This window comes from Buteo buteo, chromosome 19 (genome assembly GCF_964188355.1).
Source record: "Buteo buteo chromosome 19, bButBut1.hap1.1, whole genome shotgun sequence".
Classification (NCBI taxonomy): Eukaryota; Metazoa; Chordata; class Aves; order Accipitriformes; family Accipitridae; genus Buteo; species Buteo buteo.
The window spans coordinates 20,042,209-20,062,374 of record NC_134189.1 but is presented as its reverse complement, the minus strand read 5'-3'; the positions used below and the strand labels follow the sequence as shown (position 1 = coordinate 20,062,374).

The window sequence follows — 20,166 nt, the reverse complement described above, 5'->3', positions numbered from 1 at the left end:
ATAGGTAGGATAATATCAGCAAGGAGAAAGGGCACACAGCTGATAGGGGTGACCCCTTCAGCTGCTCCAGCTAAATCTGCCAGGGACGGTGAGCTGCGGTTCTTAAACTGGCTCACTATAAATAAACTGTATTTTTAAGGCTTCTTCATTATCATAATTTCTAGTTCAACATGAAATTTCTGATCTGGCAACTCACAGACTTGAAAATGCTTGCAGGACTTGTGCACACAAATGCTCTGCTGGAGTGGGGCATGGAGTTTGTAACTTTTGGGAAGCTAATAATGCTCTCATTGTTAGGACTGATTTATTTTACTTTTTAAAACTGGCCTTCCTCCAAAAGCTAGCAGATACTATCAAAGCAAAACTTGCAAGGATGAGATGTATGTACATATCATTAAGCTATGCAACTTTTTCTTAATTACTTTTAAAAGACTGATACGATGCATGTCACATTATGAGTAATTACTTACCATGGCAGTAATACCAAGAGCACAAAAGCCGGCTGCTAAATAAGATCTGAGGTCTCTCTGACAGGCTAATTTCCTAGGAAATACAACATTGGTTTTGTCTGCAGTTAGGTTTTCATAAAATAAGCAATTAAAGAAATATGCCTAAATAGATGATTTACTGCTCCCATTTTTTGTCGTGCTCAAAATAGAAGAGCAAGAGAGAATGCAGGTGTCTCTGTCCTTCCACATGGACACAGGCCCTGTGGGGAGTTCAGGGCTTCGGTTTGAGTGCACCGGGTCCCAGAGAAAGTCCTTTTTCTGCATCAAAGCCTGCCTCAAATTCACGGAGGATCTCAGAGCTACCGAGTGGTGATACAGAGTCACTAAAATACAGCTGGAATTGTGCTTTGCACAGGTTCAACCACTGCTTGAGTATATGAGGGGAGGTCCCTCTCCCCTCATATACCCAAGTGTTATCCAGTTTTACATTTACAGAATATACTGAAAGCATTGTTGTTTTTCCTGCTGCTAGGTATTGAATTATTTTTCTGTTGTTGCTTTCCCTGTTGTTCAAAAATAATGTTCATTTCTGTAGGTAGTACATTGCTATTTTTGCCTCTCCGTACAATTTTGCCTCCACATTATTATCTTATAGAAGTGCTGAACACCTCCCTCTCCACTTCATAAAATAAGCAATTACAGTAACATGCCTAATTAGCTGATTTCCTGCTCATTTGTGTGTTGCTCAAAGCATGAAGTTAGCATCACGTGAGGACTTTGCATCTCTGCACAAAGCTCCTATTCTACAAGAGAGCTGAGCATCTTCTCTTCTACTTCAAGGGCTCTGCATCTTCTAGAAATGAGCTCTTTGGTCCGCCGTAAACAGTTTAGCTGGCCTGCTTGGCTAGGTGATGTGTGAGGTATGGGTAAATAAAGGGAAAGGTGGGCTTCATTTGGTACCTCATTGTAAAAGCTTGAGGTTTTAGCGGCTTTAAGTTTATATACATTCTTTCCAGACAGGCAAAATTAATTTTGCTGTTGCTGCTTGAATGGGAAACCACGGATCTGATCCTGCCTCCTTAGAAATGATGCCATTAGCTGCAGTGGGAGAAAGATTGATATCAACGGCAGGTGCTGCAGCCCAGGCGGATTTGCTGTGTGTGGTGAGGGTGTGGTGATAACCTTCATCCCCAGAACTGACTCGGTGAAGGAACGGCCATGCTGCTCCACGGTGCCCTTGTCCCTGCTGCCTCTGTGCTCAGCCCCTCACAGTCTCATTAACTCCTAATGGGGCAGGTCCCAGCACCAACACAAGGGTGTCTTTTTTCCTTTTTCCTTTGAAATCACTTCTGAATACAAAGCTGTAATGTAATTGGAAGTTACAGAGCGGAGCCTAAAATTCCCCAAAAGTATATTCATTGAGATTTCCCCCGAGGTCTGGGATCAGTGGCTTGATACTACCCAGCACTAGTCTTTTTGGACCCTGTGGTATTGTGCCTCAGTTGTAATCTCAGCTTGATTTCCTCTGTATTTGAAGGATTTGGCCACCTGTCTGTTGACCAGCATTTAGGCTTCGAAGACCGATTTTGCTGTAAAGATGGGTTCTGCCTCGATAATACAGTGTAGTCACAGCCTCCTTGTCCTCCTTCCAACTTCAATTCATTCAATTTGCGAATTAAAATAAATGAGCCGAGTTGGGTTCCTGTTTGTTTGTTCGCTGCTGGCCTTAAAAACTCGAGGAGGGGTCTGGACATGAGGCTGTGTTCCTTGAAACTTGCACATCCCCACGAACATGGAGTGGAGGTGTTCCAGCTGGAGCGCCCTCAAGCCGAGCAGTGCTGCTGGCAGGACATGGGCTGCGGTTCCCTGCTGGAATCCACTCCCGCCTTGACCTGCCAGAGACTGGAGCTGTTAACTTTCCAGGCAGCTTGCAAGAGCCATCTTTTATCCCTTTGTTAAAGAAGCATGTGGCCTCAGATGGATCTGTGTGTGGGCAGACCTTTATTCTGTGATTTCAAATGATGGAAAGGCTCTCCAAGGCACTGGATAGGCACCTACTGTTGCGCTTAAAATCCTGGCAGTAACAGAGCCTTGATTCTCCTGGGACTGGCTGTGTATGGCTTTGCCTAATGAAAACTGGACCTTAACTGGGGTCACAGATAGTGGTGAGTTCAACCCCAGAGGAACAAAGTGATGAGCAGATCCCAAAGCGTGTAAACTGAATTCATTTGATTTTGCACTATGGGAGAAGCAACAAACACAAAACACTTCAATGCTGTTTGAGAATATTATTGCAACATTTGAAAACAATTATTGTTCTTTGTATTACAGTGGTACTAAGCTTCTGGCTTCTTGAATGGGAAAGAGACTCCAAAATTGTCTGCAGCCAAGGCAGATAGATAACTGCAGATGCTGAGGAAAGGAAGGACTACGGGTTTGCCCAAAGACATAAAGGCAATTAGTAAAAGAACAGGGAGATGAGTTTGAGGTTGTTGCCTTACCAGGAACACCATTTAAAAGTAAATAAGCGTAACTTTGGTTGGACTTAAAACATAGCGGTGAGATTCTGCAAGAAGTAACAGGGAAAGGCTACCAAAAATGTAGTTCTGCTTCTGAGTTCTCACAGTTCAGAGACAGCAAGGTTTGGGGGAGTTGGGTGCAACATTAGTGTGAGCTGGTTTTACAAAGTGTTACAGATATGATGAAGTTACTCGTTTTCTGTATCTGTTATGGGAAGAAAAATCCATCGACCTGTATTTCTCTGCATAGATAAGTTTCTGAATTTGTAAAACTTCGGTCTCATTGTGCTATTTATCTTTTGGGATCAGCTTTATGAGATTTGTGTCAGGTTTTTCTGTTTCGTTGCAAGGCTAGTTCATGGAATCTTCTCTCTTCTTAGTGTGGTGGATGTGTGTATGATAAAAAGCTAAGATTGCATCATCTTTAATAAAAGAGAAGATGTATAGCCTAAAGAAATCAGATTAGTTGTAGAGAAAGAAATCAGTCAGGTTGGCAAATTGTATCTGTGGGACAAAGTGCAAAATGTTTGTTTCATACAGTATTTATTGAACAAATTTGTTGAGAAGATGGTTAAAAATGCTCTACAGGAGAAAAAAATGGGAACCATTTTGTTCAATTTAAATGACATTGATGTATTTTTTACATCATGAAATCTTGCAATATTACCAACAACAATCCCTGATAAAGTACTTTACACAATTGCCTCACAGGGCATTTTGAGATAAAAGTATATATCGGAGATTGTAAATTGGCTGCATCCAATTTATATATAATGGAACCCACTACAGCCATCCTACAAAATTCAATAGATCAGGAATCACATTACACTTCTGTGAGTTTGGGTTAGTAGGAGCTTTAAAGAGTCTCCAAAACAAACAGGCAACTTTAAATGATATTTAATGGACCCTGTGTATTTTATACACGTGATTAAAATGTTTTGTCTGTTTTTCATTTTGCTGGGTGCTGCCGAAGGAAAATTCTAACTCCGGGTTTGTGAAACCGATCATCTGCTTGTTCTCAAGAGAAAATGCATTTTAATTGAACAGAGCAAACCATATTTAAATGCTGGGTTAAAAAAAAAAAGAAACAGCAGATCTGTACAGAGGATCTATTTCAATATTTTCCTAGCAATACGAGCAAGAGCACTAAATGAAAATGTAGCATAGGCAGATAAAGGTTCACAAAGTACCATGGTGGTTTTGTCTTTTATTGATCTATGCTTGCAGCCTCTGAAAACAGCGCACAGTAGACATGAACCTGAACGAATAGCCGCTTGTTTCACCTTGAGGGCCCGGTTTTGCTGGTTTCCGCCTATTTCCCAAAGGGAATAAAAGTGCTCCGTGCTTCCCAGTAGGCAAGTGGCACCTTGTGGGATCTGCCGCTCACCCAGCCACAGCCAGAGCTGCCAAGGGACCCCTCCTTGGCCATCGTGTCTGCACAGGCAAGGAGTTGTGCTCGCCGTGCAGAGGAATGTACAAAACCCACGGGCGAGCATTTGAACAGAGCAAGCGATTTGTGAGCAGGTTGGTAGCGTTCAGGCCCATAAGGCTGAAAGGTGGCCATTGATTGGTGTTGTTTTGTCAAGAGACACTTCAGAGAGAAAGCTAGATCTTTTTTCTCTCCTCTGACTGATACTCGAGTATGTGAATTTATGCAAGTGTATGGTATATGCATGATCACATCGTTGCTTAAAAAAACAGTTCGGTATAGCCCATTGGTGATAGGTAATAATTCTTATTAATCTTAAAAGAAAATGTTGTTCTTTAAATTGTTCTTCATACTGCACCATGTGCAAAATACATCAGAGTCAAAATGGGCCTGAAACAGGAACATTCCGATCAGGATTCAAAATGCCTCGACTCTGGCAGTATCCTAAACCAGAACAATCACGCTGCAATCAGCGAAGCTCTGCCTGTGTAAAGCTGAGAATAAGGTCAAGTCCTGAGCCTCTGAAAAACGAGTCTCCAGCTGAGTCTTTGTATTTCCCAAAGATTCTGTTACACCAAATTGAAGCTAAAGCTAGGAAATGGACAGTACTTGCAAAATACAAGGCAACAGGACCAGAGAATTAAAGCAAAATGTGAAAAAACCCCATAAATTTCAACAAGTATGTGCCCGAATCCTGTGCCACAAAAGATATGAAGTAGAGGTCATGGTTTGGAGTTTAACCATGGAGTTAGACCGTGATCCACTGGATCAAACCAGCACTTACATTGACAAAAATGGGTCAAAATTTGTGGTGTCCTTACCAGCTGAGTGGTAAGTATGTCTCTAAGGAGGAGACAACATCTCTGTTGCCAGCTGTGGCATGATACTGTAGGGTATGTTTACATTGCAGTGGGATTAGTGCCATTGGCCTTTGTCTGGAGGGCGGTATCTGGAGTGCTCCTGCTAGCGTGTTTTGCAAAAGAAAATCAATATTAAAAGAAGAACAGGAGAAGGGGGGCTTCAGCATGCTAGTGCAAGCGGTGTGGTAGCGTGCGGGTAGGTACGGCGAGGGGCTGGAGAAGCATCGTAATTCTGTTTGCTTTAAACACAGTCCATGGGAAGCAGAAATACCATTACCATTCAGCTAGGTGTGAGCCAGTCCGGCAACCGAACGGTGAATTTGCTGAAATGATGTCGGGAGCAGCAGGGGAAGAAGAGGGAGACAGAAGTTAGAGCTGGAGGCGTTTTGGTGGCCGTGGTGAGGCTGCGCAAGCAGCTCAGCCCCTCTCCCGTGACAGGGCTGCCCTCCCCGGTGGGCACGAAGAGGGGCCGCTCTCAGCGCCGGGGGAGCCGGCCCTGCGGGATTTAATATCGGCACCGCAATGAGCTGGGAGGGAAGGGACAGAGAACTGCCAGGTGCCTCTGCGCAGAGGCTGCCATTGCATTACACTGTGCTTCCCCCACCGAGACAGCTGGAACTAAACCAGAGCCTCCCATGCTGCCATTAAAAGGTTCTTTTTTTAAGGACATGTGCACTTAATGTCAGAATATTGAAACCATACCCACGTGAATAAAGTTAGTAAGCCAGTGATTCATTGCTGTTTCAAATCTCTATCTAGCCACAGTAAATTTCTGCTCAGTAGTGACAGTCTGTGTCCACATTGCAGGCTATGATTTACAGTTCTGCGTTTTGTATCAACAACATCTGTTTAACAAAAGAAAAAAAAATAAGCCAAGAACATTTATTTTCTAATCTCTGTACCAGATGTTGTTTCGTTATGCGCAAGATCCAGGGATTATATCAGAAATAATTTAATTATTTTAAATGAATAATCTGCAGTGTTTTTCCTAAAGAACGTCCCGTAACCACTAACAACATAAAAACATAGGAATGTGGAAAAATAAACTCATGTTTTGCACAGATCTATAATTATATCTATTTTAAGGGCACAAATATTAAGCACCAAATCCTAGTTTCAGATGGTAGTGTTGGGACTCTTGAAGATTTGCAGAGGAGAATATCAATTCTCAGGGTTCTGATAGAGATAAGGTGGCAGACAGCAATTGAAACGGCAGAAGAAATCAACAGTTGAGAAATGAACGTGTGCCGCGGGGAAGGGAAGACGCGAGAAGCAAACGTGGCTTCAAGGAGAGTGGTGCTGGGGTGGGATACAGCCCCCGGCCCTCCAAGCAGGCAGAAGTTGTGCCGTGCAACTCTGGGGAGTCCCCGGCCGGCTGCGGCCCTTGCACACCAGCGGGTCCCCCGGGTTCCCAGCTGGAGGGTACTGGGAGGCGCAGCCTCCGTGCGCTGGTGACAAAGCTGCTTAGTTGGGTTCTGCTTTCCACCTCTGGGGCACGGTTGCTCGGGGCTGAAGCAGATGGCTTTGCTCGACGTGCTGGCTGCACTCTGGCTGGTGCAGCCCAGGTCGTGGTGGCCTTTTTCACTCTTAAGGGCACGCTGCTGACTCATGTACTTACCATTTGCATATGGGTTCGCCCGCAACAGTGGTGTGAGATCACGTTCAAACTTACGGTCTCGACTGTAAAAAATTATTTCCGTGATTGTCTCCATCTCTTGGAGATAAATGCCAAGTCCCCCAGGTGTATTCGATAAGTAGAAGTTTTGGGGTGCTTGTTCTTGTAAAAGCAGGGTCCTTTACAGGTTTCAGGCTGAGTATCGAAACTGGCACATACAGCATCAGAGAAAAATCTTTGCAATTTGAAGTTTATTATAATTCCTTGCCATTATTTTTGCGGGGATATCACAAGCAGGAACGCTGATAGTGAGACATTTATAACTGACTGGCCTGGATATCGGTCTTGAAGAACTCAAAATTATTCAGAATTACAGTGATAGATTCTGTTGCAGCCCTCAAAAACATTCAGCCAAGTTAAAATGAAAGTAAATGCATCAATGACGCTGCTAAAGCAGACGGTGGGTCTGTGTTATGGTTCCAACCTTCTTTCAAGGGAGAAACAGATTTCTATATTTTTCCGTGAGCTGTGGAAGCTGTAGCATGTATCAATCCAGTACAGACCCAGCCAAACCTATTAGTTTTCTTGTTGCATAAAGATTTATCTGTAATTGCCAAGGTTTATTTTTATTTTCCTTGAATTACTGTTGTGGATGTGTATAGATGCATAACAATTCCTAATTTCCCTCCCTATATTCTTGTACAGCACAGATTGCTTATCAAATAGTCTTAACATTAAAGTGTCAAACAGGATTTGCAGAAAGCTATTTGGGTTTGTAGTTTAGGATGAACGTTTATCAAATTGTGGATTAGCTGAATCATGCACTGAACAAAATTATTATTGTCTGTGATTAAATCACAAAGTGGTTATTGCCCTGTGTCATCTAAAGCACAAGATAGTTTAAATCTTTAAAATCCCTTTTTAAGGTGGCTATAGGAGCTACATAACTACAGACTTTTAGGACCAGAGTCTGTCCCTAGGCAGAAAAATAATAGCTTTCAAAAGGTCGTTTGGACTGATCCCTGTCTGCTTATACGGGCAACAGATCTTGGAAGGGAATGGATGGACTTACTTACGTTTCAGACATAAAGAATAATTTCTCAGTAAATAGATCTCTCTGTACCGAGCGCTAAAATATTTGTTCAAGGTGCCAGCTCAAGAAAGGGGAGCGAACGGCCTGTTCGTTCTCGCGCCTGAAAGGACACGAGCCGCCTGCCGAAGAGCAGCGGTGCCGACGCTCTGTTTGCCTTCGCTCGAGGCTCGTGTCCGCGGCGCGGCTGCGTCGCAGAGGGCGAAGCTGCCTCCCTAAAGCTATAGGAGGCTTTTGCTGGGCTGCCGCGGTGCCCGCTGTTCGTTGTGTGCCAGCAAACGCGTCTCGCGGGGTGAGATACCACGGACAGCCCAGCGCAGCACTCCGAGGTGCCGGTAGCAAACCTTCATGGTGATGTCCACGCTCCTCTTCCTCACCCTTCGGTCACCCCCTACCTGAGGAGCAAAGAGGGCTTTAAGCACACCCGTTCTCTCAGCCTCGCTATTAGGAAACAAAAACGCTCCCGGGGGCCGTTTCGCTTGCCTCGCTGAGGCACCAAGGAGCGAAGGGTCTGTGTGAGACGGGGGAGCGGTGGGCTGGAGGGCGCGGAGGAGACCCATCTCGTGGGCTGGAGGGCGCGGAGAGAGACCCGTCTCGTGGGCTGATGTGCGCAGCTGGGGAGGTCGCAACCCAGAGGAGTTGTGAGCAGTCATCGCTGCTTTTCGTTTTGAATAGATGGGAGGGAAGTCCTGACACGGCTTGTTTTCATGTTGCAACAAGGGGTCACAGGACAGAAAGGGCGAAGAGTCGCTGCGTTAGAGTCTGCTGGAGAAACGAAAGTCTGGTGCGGCTGACGGCGGCGCGGCACTCTGAGCCCACGGCAGTGGCACCGGCAGAAAGCGTGCATTAGGCTGCCTTCGCCCCTCTACTTCATCCCCCTTGTCCTACTCTTTGACCCATTTTCTCTCATTGTTATCTAGTAATCTATTTTTTAAAGTCTCAGCCCAGTCTTTCCTGCTGGTTGCAGCTGATCCATCTCACTGCTAGTCTGTGAAACCAGCACCTCCTAAAGAAACGTCCCTCTGCCAATTACTCTGGAAGCATGGATTCAGCTCAGCGTGAGAGCTCGATTGAAGCCAGTGGGCTGTGCCAACAGGACAGGGATGGCTCGAGAGAGACTTTGTACAAAGTATAGAAACTAAACAAAACTCTTCAGTCTGTTCTCCATCCATGCTCAACTGGAGCTACCAAAGTCAGAAAAATGGCAATGTTTTACTGAAGGGGGGACTTAGCCCGAAGCTCTGCCTTCCCCCTGGAAAGCCCACAGAAGGGAAGGAGAAAGTTGCACAGAAAAGTCCAAGAGGCAAACGCAGATTTTTGCTCTGAGCATGCCTCTCTGAGGAGAAGGGTTTGAGGTTTCTCAGAAAACGTGAGTAGCAAATCCTCTAAGCCCTGTGATTTCTCAGGCGTGTGCCCTCGCCGGCGGCACCTCGCAGCTACGTGTACCCAGAGTACCTGGCAGAGAGGTGTTCGCCCTGGGGGAGCTGTGATTCCCCCTGGAATCCCGCCAGCGAGGCGGGAGGACGGAGGGAGCGAGCATGCTGGATCGCCACACGAAATGTCTGCTCTGCTCGTGTGCAGTCTCTTTGGCCAGCAGCCTTTTGGCTAGCCCGACCTGCCTTTTTTTTCCTTTTTTTTTTTTTTTTTTTTCCCCTCAGCTGAACTGACAGAGAGGAGGCTGCGGCTCCTTTCTGTCCCTGCAGCCTTCCTGTCTGGCTGACTCTCTGCCCTGGACACAGATGTATGCTTAAACATGAATTCTGCGAGGCACGCGTTATGCTTGCGGAGGGAGTGTGGAGCGGGAAGATGCTGTGATCCGTAGGTGGGCTGCTGCGGTTGGGCTGCAAGTATCTGCTATCCTGTGCGAGAATGAAGTAACAGTAACAATATACTGCGTTCAACCCCTGTTGTTTAGAAAGAAGATTTCAGTACATTTTAACAATTAATTCTGTGTCCAGACAGCTACTTCGTTTTAAAGCATCCCATCCACATACTTCACCCTCTGTGAGCTCATTTATGCTCGAGCTGTGTCGCCTCGCGCTAACCTGGTGGCTGTTGATGGAGTCCTGCGACAGCAGTTTGCAGAGGTTTGCCCTGCTCCCTGCCAACAGCCTACCTCCCTCATCCAAACTGCTGCTCTCTTCCAGATGGGGTTCAAAATGTCTGAGTGAATGCTATCCTGGGCAAAATGATTGGATTTTTGAGAGTGATAGCTAAGGCATGACAGGTAACACCCTGCAAAATCCCAGCCCCGCACCAGTCACATAAGGCGAAGCAGGAGCGCACCTGCAGCGTAGAGGAGGCATGTTACAGCGTTAAAATGTGTTAGTTGGTCAAGGTGAACCCTGGACTGAGCCCATAAACATTTAAGTCCCAGAACAAATGTTTGGGGTTGTACAAACATGTTAACTACCTCCAGTTAATTGGCAAGCAATTACCTCTAAGTAAAAATAGCTTTCCCATAGCTGAGCAGTCACAGAGTGCCTGTCCCCCCGTGCACACTTACAGATCACTAAAAATTTTGGCAGAGGAGCCTTGTCCAATTTGCCTTCTGGATCTCGGCAGGTTTGTGATCAAAAGTTTTTTGTCTCTAACAGCAATGGCTGTTTGTTTGTGGTATAGACTCAGCAAACAGGGCTGTGTGCCAGAGCTAATTTTCATGCTGCCCTTTAATAAAGTTCTGCAGTTCATAATGCAATGAAAAAATAAGGTAATATTGACCAGCAAAAGCATGCAGTTCAGCAAGGGAATATACCTACTGCGTGCACTATTATGGAACTATCGGTGAAAGCTAGATAAGTATTTTTAACTTAAAGACAGGTTGGCAGGCTAGAATGTGTTTCCTACTGACCTGCTGAATTTTGAGTCTTTCTGATACTTTCCATGACAAAGATACACAGCTGGACTGGATTTCATTAGATGTACATGCAGTTGAGAACCAAGAAGCGAAGTCCTGCCTGCACCCAACACAGCGCTTGGGACTACCAAGTGAGAGACCTGTGGTAAGCTGTTTGACCTGTTGCCTCCCTGCGACCAGGAAAAGCTATAGAAGTCAGTAACATCTTTTTGTGAAGTCTCTGGTCCGTGCAAAGCCATCAGCTTCTCTTAGAACTTGGATCAAGCCCTTGCTTGATCCTCCACAACATTTTGGCAAAAAATGCCCAGATCCTCTTGGTCTGTAACTAAACCACAACTGGGTTTCTTTCTTGGGAGGGATTATCACAGCGCTGCGGGGAAGGCAAAGCCAGGCATACGCGAATGAGCGGAGTCTGTCGTTGAGCTCCCGTGACTCTGGGGCTCGTGGTGGCCGAGACGAGCTGCCCCGTGGTTCCGAGCAGTTCCAGCTGAAGAGCTACCACCAGCACCACAGCATCGTGTGGCAGCGGGCGAGGTGCTGTGTGCTCTGTCCCTGTCTTCACCCGCTCCTGGTCACCCCTCTTCCCGGGAAGTATAATGTCGTGCCGAGGAGGAGGGAAGCCGGTGACAGTGGGAGCCTCGGGAGAGGCAAGCCCACGGAGGCAGGCTGTGTGGCATCCACACGGATTTGTGCGTTGTTCCTCTGGACGCTGCAGTGTGGTGGAGGGTCAGTCTACAAAAATCTTTGCGAGGCAGTCGGCGGTCTCTGCCTTGCATCCTGGAGGAGGGAGGGAGTGGCAGATGGAAAACAAAACTAGCAAAGTGCATTTCACAATGCTGGCAGCAGTACTCGGCAAACACAAGAACCGCAATGATGGAGTCTCAGATTGCTCTCCCTGTGTAGCCTGGCTTTAGAAACTTTGGCGTTATGGTGAGCCTTGCCAAAAAGGGCTCCCGGCCCCTCAGCTGGCTCTATGGCCATGCGGCCTTGCGTTTGGTACCTTCAGGTGCTTCAAGCAAGAGGAGCTGTAATGGGTGCAGATACCAGAGCTTTCCAGGAAACACTCAGATACAAGTGCAGCTCTGTTCACTGTAGCTCCTTTGAATTCACTTTCTGTGCCTGTGGTGGCAGACAAATTTGCTGGCAAACATTTTGCAAAAAAAAGGCATTGATCCAGAAAGGCACTGTGCACAAACTAAGCTTAGTATAAATGAGTACACCTGTGCTTAATGCTAGGCACGTGATGAATGCTCTGCTAGATCCTAGCCAAAATAAATTTAAAATAAATATCAGAGCATACTCGTGTAAAATGAATGCTGCTCTTGTAAGCAGAAACGCATGCAGCAGAAATAGAAGTCTACCGCTCCGTGTGTCCGCTGGGGATATCCAGCAGTGAGGGTCACGTGCGCTCCTTTTGAGCTCACCAGCAGAGCTGGTGAAAACAGGTTTTGATTTGAATGAGTTATGACCCATTGAAAATGGCATCATGCGTAACCACAGTAAATTGTCATAATGAGATCACGAGGCTCAAAAAAGTGGGCAGCGAGGAAAGAGGCCTCATTCCATCAGCGTACACGGCTGACTGAGCCCTGGGCTGCAAAGTGCAACAGAGGGGCACAGTCTTATTCCCTGAACATCTTGTCGGTTTAGCGACAGGACCAGAGGTTGCACAGCCGGGCAAAAACTCATTAGAAGTTTTGAGTTAAAAAGAAGAAAACAAACCAAAATTCTTACGGCTTTGCATTTAGTCTTATCTGGGATAACAGAGGGGACTGAGCTAACACAAATAGTGGAAAAATATGAATACCGTTAAGTGCTTCCATACTTACCGAGGGTTAGCTTGCTTGTTTCTAAACCATGTTATCATAGGAGGGGAGGGTCTGGTGATCAGGGCAGAGCACTACAGAGTTGAGAGCAACTCTCTCTGGAAGCACGATGAAGCTGTATTCACTTGGCACATCCCCGGGCTCACAGCTCTGCCAGGCCAGCCTGTGCGGACCCTGCTCACGTACGGCTGCCTGCCCTGCCCAGCTGTAAATACTGCAGAATCATCACTGGCTTTTCTATTTCCATGGTGAAGCAAAGTCCGAGACTACAGTAAGTTCAATGCACTTAAAACTTTACCAAATACCAAGCCTGGACAACATAAGTAGCACAGCTTTTGCCTGCCAGGAGTCTTGTAGGTGGACTTCTGGAAAGAATTCCTTTTCTTTCCTCCTTTTCTTTCCTCCTTTTCTTTTCAATATAGTGCTATTTGTTTGGGGCCATTCACAACACAGGAGACTGGAAGAAACACACTTCAACTCTTTCTGTTTCTCTTCTAAAGTTATCAAGTGCACGTGTCCATAAAGGCCCGTTGCAAAAAACCAGGCATATGATCTAACCACATCCTCCCACTCCCCCCAAGGTGGAGGGCAGAGGTGCGTCGATGTAACGCATAGCCAGCTACAGGACCTGTTCCCTTTTTCTCGTGCCTTAAGGCAAACTGGGTTGCTTGCCACATGGTTGCCACTCCTCCTAGGCTTGCACCCTTCCATCTCCTCTGTTATGCTTTGCATACAAATATCTGTGCCCCTGAGCCATGGAGACAATTCAGGCTCATGCTGATGGGCGACACCTTCCTGACTCATCTATTTACAGTATTTTTATTGTGATTAAATTCATAGCCTGAGTCCATGAATAGAGAAACACCCAATTCGGTGCTATTCCATGTAGTGCTTGGTCCTTAGCAGGTGAGCCCTTGGCCATGGGGTTGTGCTTGCATTTACCTAAGGTATACGATCTGAATAGCATGCTGAAGCCTAAGCCATTCCCAGGACCCCAAATTGTCTGTTGTGGGCAGCTGAATCCAAGGTCCCTCTGCTCTTACAGTAGGCACGCTCCAGGCCAGTCTGGAGAGGACTCTGGCTTGTCTTGTTTTCCTGGTGTTGGCTCGCTGACATTGCTGCAAGGACAGCTGAAATAGATGGAGGCCAGCCAAGCTGAAGAGACAGTGGGGAAATGTGTCCCTGCATACACTTAAGAGCAAAGCATGGGGAGTGCTCAGGCTTTCCTGGTGCTAGTGTACCAGAGAAGTCTCCCCAGAGCTGACCCAGCGGGTGTTTCTGCGTGCCAGAGCCGTGGATGAATGTGCCAACACTGCCCACGCTGCAATACAGGTGCAGCTGTGGGGAACCAAGGTTTTCCAGTTGGTGCCTCCTTTGTAGCTAAGGAGAACCAAGAGTAAAAATGCTTGTGTAAAATATTTTCTGAATTTACTACTTCTTAAGCTCACTTGCTGTGTGTCATCCACTGAGTAGAAGTCCTTCTGAGTTTTCATTCTCTAGTCTCAGCTTAGTAGCACTGCATATACCCCTACTAACATTACTAATTTTTCTAATACCCATGTAGGAGAAGAATTTGGACTGGTTCCCTCGGATGAGAGCCATGTCCCTGGTTAGCAATGAAGGCGACAGTGAGCAAAACGAAATCAGGAACCTGCAAGAGAGGCTGGAGTCAACCATGAGCCTTGTAAAACAGCTTTCCAGTCAGCTTGCTGAGCTCAAGGAACAGGTAAGTGCCCTGCAGTGGGTAGCAGCCTGAGTGCATGTGGGTGAATGCACTAGCTTTCATCAGGTCACAGTCAGGACAGGGTTACAAAAGAGGCTTTTGTCTTAGAAAGGTTTTATCTTTCCCTCCGGTAAGCTTTCTGAGTAGATACACTGATACGGGTTTGGAATGAAATTGTACTCCGTTAGCAACAGCAGAGAACAGGTAAGGAGAAAAGCTGAGGGGGAATTAGTTATGAAATCCTCCCAGTGAGTGTGTGAGGACAGAGGGAAAACTGCAGAAGCAATGATGGGCTTTGCATATGCAGGTACTGCATAACCTGGCAGTAAAAAAGGCGTAGCATCAGAAATAGCTGCATACTGATGGGAATCAGTAGAAGAGATTTCTGAATCTGACACTGGCATTTTTTTCCCCCACTAAGAATATCAACAGTGCTGTTGTGAAAACAATTGCCTGAGCCTGTTGCTTTGTTTGTGTCACCCTTGTCTTTGTGCCCCTCCTGCAGCTCCCCCTTCTCCCGGGTATGAAGGAGCACAAGCTGCTGGCCTCCCTTAAAGCCCTGCTCCTGCCTAAACCACCTTACGTGTTTCTCTCACTTCAGGATCGGAAGGCCAGCTCCTCTTTTGCTAAAGATGCTGGTCCCTTCTGGCGTGCTCATTACAGTTTCAGAAAAGCATCTTTGTGTTTTCTTTAGGGGAAGCACTTCAGTGGCATCAACAGAGTTATCTAATTATCCCTCTTCAAATCCCTCCTTAAAACTCTTTTTCCCTGTGAAAAACTCGACATAGGTTTAGGCTGGATGTGCTAAGACTGTTGCTTAGTGTGCTTACCCATACTGTCCTGGTAGGTTTTTTTCATCTCCCTCTGGCTGAATCTGTTCTCTCCTGGCTTAAATTTAAACTCTCTGAGGCTGGGACCATCTTTTAATTCTGTGATTGTACAGCACCAAGTGCAAATGCTGACCCTCTGCAGGGCTACGCAACACGATAGCAGCACAAATAATAAATACACTGTAAGACCTGCCGCTGGATAAGAAAAATGTACAAATGAGAATAAAATGTCCATACTTTGCAGGAAGCAGATCTTCCACTTCAAAGGCATCTCTTACTTGTAATTTTCAATGCTGAAGAAAAGAATTCCACTCCCTGTTGTTTTGCTTATATGTATCTTGCTCTGTGACTGCTAAATAATAGTAAAAAGAAAAAAAAAATCTCAACTCGTCTCTCTCTGCCTTTCCACCTTAGATGACAGAACAAAGGAAGAATAAGCAGAGGCTGGGCTTTCTTGGATCAAACACACCCCATGTGAATCATCACATGCCACCACCCTGATACCACGGGGAGAAGCCGTGACTAGCCTTTCATCAGTATTCCTGCTTTATTATAGAATAAAAAACTGAGATTGAGAGGAGTGAACAGTGCCTATTGTTACAAAGTTAAAAACAACCAAGTGCCAAGATGTTAAGTGGTTTAGCTCTGGGAACAATTTGTAGCTGTTTTTCATGGTTGAAAGGGACCACAACCTAGAATGCGAGAGATACAAGGGAGCTCGTTTGTATTCGTTCACGGGGCCTGACTCAGCTGCATTTGCGCTCTGCAACTTGATGGCTTCGGCGGTAGCTGCTGTGCGCGACAGAGGTCGGGGCAGCGTTTGGCCGCATCCTTTGAGCTGCCTTCGGACTTCTCCCTAAAGCACTGGGATAACCAAGATGAGCAGAAGAAGGAGAAATGTTTATTAACGCAAATACGACAGCCTGGTTCAGAATCAATAGAAGTCGTTTCTGGCTTATTTGCCAAATGGCAACATTAGTCATATTTGCTTGGCATTTACTATTTTTTAATTACCGTAAATATGTCAATTGGATAAGCGATAATGTTGCTTCAAGTAACTTCTACTAGGAGGGAAAGGGGAGAAACCTCAAAAGACTGAAAAAAAATTAAAGAAAAAAAGAAGGAAAAAAATAGAAAAAGAGTTGCAAAGAGAAACATTAACGCTTTTGAATTTTAGCTGTCACCATGCAATTTCTTATTTATAACATGGAGCACAATGGATCTACAGCTGTGGGAATGTTATGCACATAACACTGACAACATAACTGGAAGTGATTTCTTTCTCCTGGCTTCAGATGTTCTCCATTAATGTGGCTGTAAGATTTCACATACTGAGGAGTTAAACTGTATCTTAAATTCAAGTTCCAATGGAGGATTCAGGAAAGAAAAAAATTATACCTGTAGTTTGAAACATGTATGGGATTTTATTTTTTTTTTAAAAGCTTAGAAATATCTTTCTGTATGGAGCTGTAATGGTGTCATTACCTTCCATAAACTCATCTTCAGCAAGAGTTGACTTGAGTAAATAAGCACCATATTCCGCCAGCTTTCTCCTGAGCTAAAGATCATGGGCTTATGCCTTTGCCTGCCCTTCCTGCTTTCAGGGACTTGCAGGACTGGCCTGGCTGGTGGGCGACGGGGGGCAATGCCAGAGGAGCTCCTTCCAGCTCTAGGCTCTACGAAAGGCGGCAGCCAAGTCAGCTCTGCAGGTTTCTGCTGTATCCTGTATTTCTTGGGCTGGCTTTAAAAGAAAAGTTACAGGGTTTCCACCGAGCCCAAGAGGGCTCTTCTCTCTTATCTGAGATTTCTGGGGCACAAGTGGGAGTCGTGGGCCCAGTTCACTTTCATTTTCAGTGGGTTTTGGTTACCTAGTTGTCCTCGGTACATTTGGAAATGCACCTCTGTTACCTGGAGTTGCTTTTTAAACCAAAATATTTTTGCAATGATTTTCCCCTTGTAATATTTCTGTTTTGTTATAAAAGCCATTTTGATCAAAGTTGAAAATATTCTTGGCTCCGCTATTTCTAGTTTCTCTCTGAAGAAATGCCGTTGTCTTATTTAAGGCACAATTCAAACAGAGCTAGAGTAAAGGGAAGGAAGGGGCATCTTCCTCTCTTCATCCCAAATTCAAACCTGGTTTTGAAAGCCATCTCTGGTTTTGTGCCAGTGAGGTGGCTGAGATAAAAATAATATACATTAGGGTCTGATTCTTCTGTCATTAAAACATTTTCCATTGGCTTCAATTGTGTCCTTAAAAAATACTATGTGGAAAGCAGGGATTTGTTGTATTTTACAGAAACAAAATCTCTTTCTGTTGACTTTCCTTTAGTCCATGGAGCATCCCGGTTATGAGAGGCGATGGCCATTTCCAGCTTTAGGGTCTATTTTTCCTGCAAGAAATTCTCCCAAATCCAGCCAGCGCTCTGCCTCCATGCGGTAAGGTGAAGAGCAAGTGGTGGTGATCAGAAATGGCACAAGGCCAAGGAAAGTGAGTGGTGGGAGACTAAATTTTCTGCAACTCCTCTGCTGGTGGGCTCACAGCTTCCCAGGCAGAGGGAGTGCATGGGGGCAATGGGAGCTGGACTGAGCTGGTCGATGCTGTGGGTTTGCTTCCGAGGCTGGAGTAACCTTTTCCACTCCAAAGACCAGACTGTTGTCTGGTCTTTGGAGAGCAGAGCAGATGCGGCTGTGGCATGGGGAGCTGATGGTAGGAAAGCTGCTAGGTCAAAGCAGAATACAGAAAAGCAGTTGTCTTCAATGAACGACTGAGATATTTTAGGAATAAAGCTTCGAGTGTGCCTTTCCTTCATGCTTACTATGTATGAGGTCTCGATGCTACTGCTCCAGCATCACTGTGGTGGTGAAAACCCCTTCCGTAAGCCTCGCCTGTCAGTGAGGATGGGGCTTCATGTACCAGTTGGTGTTCAGCACCAAGAGACTTACAGTGAATTGATTCTGGGAGTTTGCAGCAGCCACATGCCATGCAGTAGCCAGCCGCTGGTGTAAGATAAAGCCAGATTTGCCTCTCTGACTAGACTTACTGTATATCACGAAGCCAAAGAAGTTGCATGCAAATGTAAAGTCAGTGGTAAGTTGGTAGAGAATGAGATCCTGCAGCTGTATTAACTCAAAGTAGTTTATGCAGTTTGTCAGATCTAGTCACAATTTCTGTTTCAACAGCAATTTCCTCTTCCTCACACATATACTTATTAGAGGCATAAAGCACAGTTTAACGATAAGATAAATTAAATGATCGCTATTTATTGGGGGGTGGGCAGTTGGCTAATACTGGAAGTGGGTGGCACTTTTCTTGTTTACACTCGCAAAAAGCAGCTGGACCGCTGCACATCAAGGGAGGTTTCTGCTGTTGGAGCTGGAAAAACTTGAGACTTGGTGTGTTTGTGCCCTGAGCTCAGGCCTGCAGCTGCATGCTGCTGGTGCTCTCTCTCTGTCCTGCACCCCGACCAATGTCCCCAAGGCTCAAAGGCTCAAGAGCCCAAATACTGCTCTTCAGAAGGGAGAGCTACAATGACAAAAACAAAGAGCTAACAGATGCCAGTTAGACTTCGCCACGGTGCCTTTCTGCTGTTGATAGCTTCCAAGAGAAACCTCTGCAATCAGTAACAGTAGGTGATGCTACTTGCACAGATTGTAAATATATTTCACTGAGCGTTTTGACATTTTTGCTGATTCTGTCAAAACTTAAGCCCTGCCCTGTGAGCAATCTGTACACCCGCACGTGGTAACTTAAACAGGAGACTTCTTAAGTGAATAATAGTTGCAGGGCCAGAGCCCAAGCCTTAAAGATTGTGAAATATCCCCATCAATGAGTTTATAACAAAAATCATTGTTTTATACATATATTTATATGTATATCTTTGTTTAATGCAGCTGGGATATCCTCTTCGTAGGCAAGCATCATTTACCTTACCTATTTATATGAAATAATTGCAAAGAAGTTAAAACATCTAAGAGCTTTCGATGCTGTAGAGGGATTTATAATTATAAGCTCATTGACAGTTAAAAATCTACTTAAGTAAATATGTCCATTGCTGCTGAATGTAACTTTTAATAAAGTGTGTCATTTTATATATGTCTGTCTTACTTATTCTTGGTGCTAAGGTGCAGGGAAATGTGCGCCGCTGAATTGGAGACTGCTGGGAAACCCAGGTTGGTTGTCTCTGGGAGACCAGGCTGTGGGTGTGCATTCATTTCTTGTAAGTAACAAAGCAGAAGGCATCAGTACAGCCCTGAATGAGGCTGAATCCAGCAATGAAAGTGAGGATTTATTATATTTCAGGCACAAACTGTTCCATTCAGGAGAATGGCTCAGATTGCCTCCTTTCCTGAAGGTTGAGTGGCAGTTAGGTGTATAATTTGCTCAAGTGCTTTTTGTTTAGTCCGTAACTGGCAGGCCAGGGGCAGCCCTGGTTGAAGGTGAGCGGACGCAGGGATCGTGATGGATGTGAGTGTCACCGGTGGAGAGGAACAGGCTCAAGCCGAACAGCCTCGGGTTTTTCTGCTGGTGCCTGAGGCATGTTAGGTCTCACTGCCTCCTTGGGTCTGACGTGAGGACTCGGCGACTCGCTGCGAGGCTTTGACCATCCTGAGCATCGCGTATTTCAGCAGCAGCGAGGTGACATCCCATCCTTGTGCCCCTCGGCGGAGCAGCAGGGCAGTCCCCCAGGGCTGTCAGCGGGCCGTGCTGGCGAGCACAGGGCGCATATGATACGCACACTCGTGTGCGCGCCCACGTTGGGCATCTGTGTCTCCACCAGGAATTGGCCTTTTGAGACAGAGCTGCTGGTGGTGCTTGGGAGCCTCTCACTGCCCATCATATGTTCCTGGTGCCAGCCCAAGACTTTAATTTTGGAAATCCAGCCCCCGAATGATACAAATGCAGAGGTTAAAGGCTTGAAGGCTTGATGTGACTTCTCTTACTAGGGTGCAGGCTTTTGTGTGTGGGAG

The 20,166-nt window shown here is 45.8% G+C and overlaps 1 protein-coding gene across 3 annotated transcripts in view; it reads left to right on the top strand.

Moving 5' to 3' along the window:
• The window catches only part of ITPR2 (inositol 1,4,5-trisphosphate receptor type 2), a 268,975-nt gene extending 249,688 nt beyond the window's left edge, over positions 1-19,287 (top strand). For all 3 annotated transcript variants that reach the window (XM_075051507.1, XM_075051506.1, XM_075051508.1), the window contains 2 exons: positions 14,210-14,371; positions 15,613-19,287. In XM_075051507.1, coding sequence (XP_074907608.1) covers positions 14,210-14,371; positions 15,613-15,699 — 249 coding nt within the window. In that variant the 3' untranslated portion in view covers positions 15,700-19,287. The remainder of the gene's footprint in view (positions 1-14,209; positions 14,372-15,612) is intronic.
• Positions 19,288-20,166: the final 879 nt, after the last annotated feature.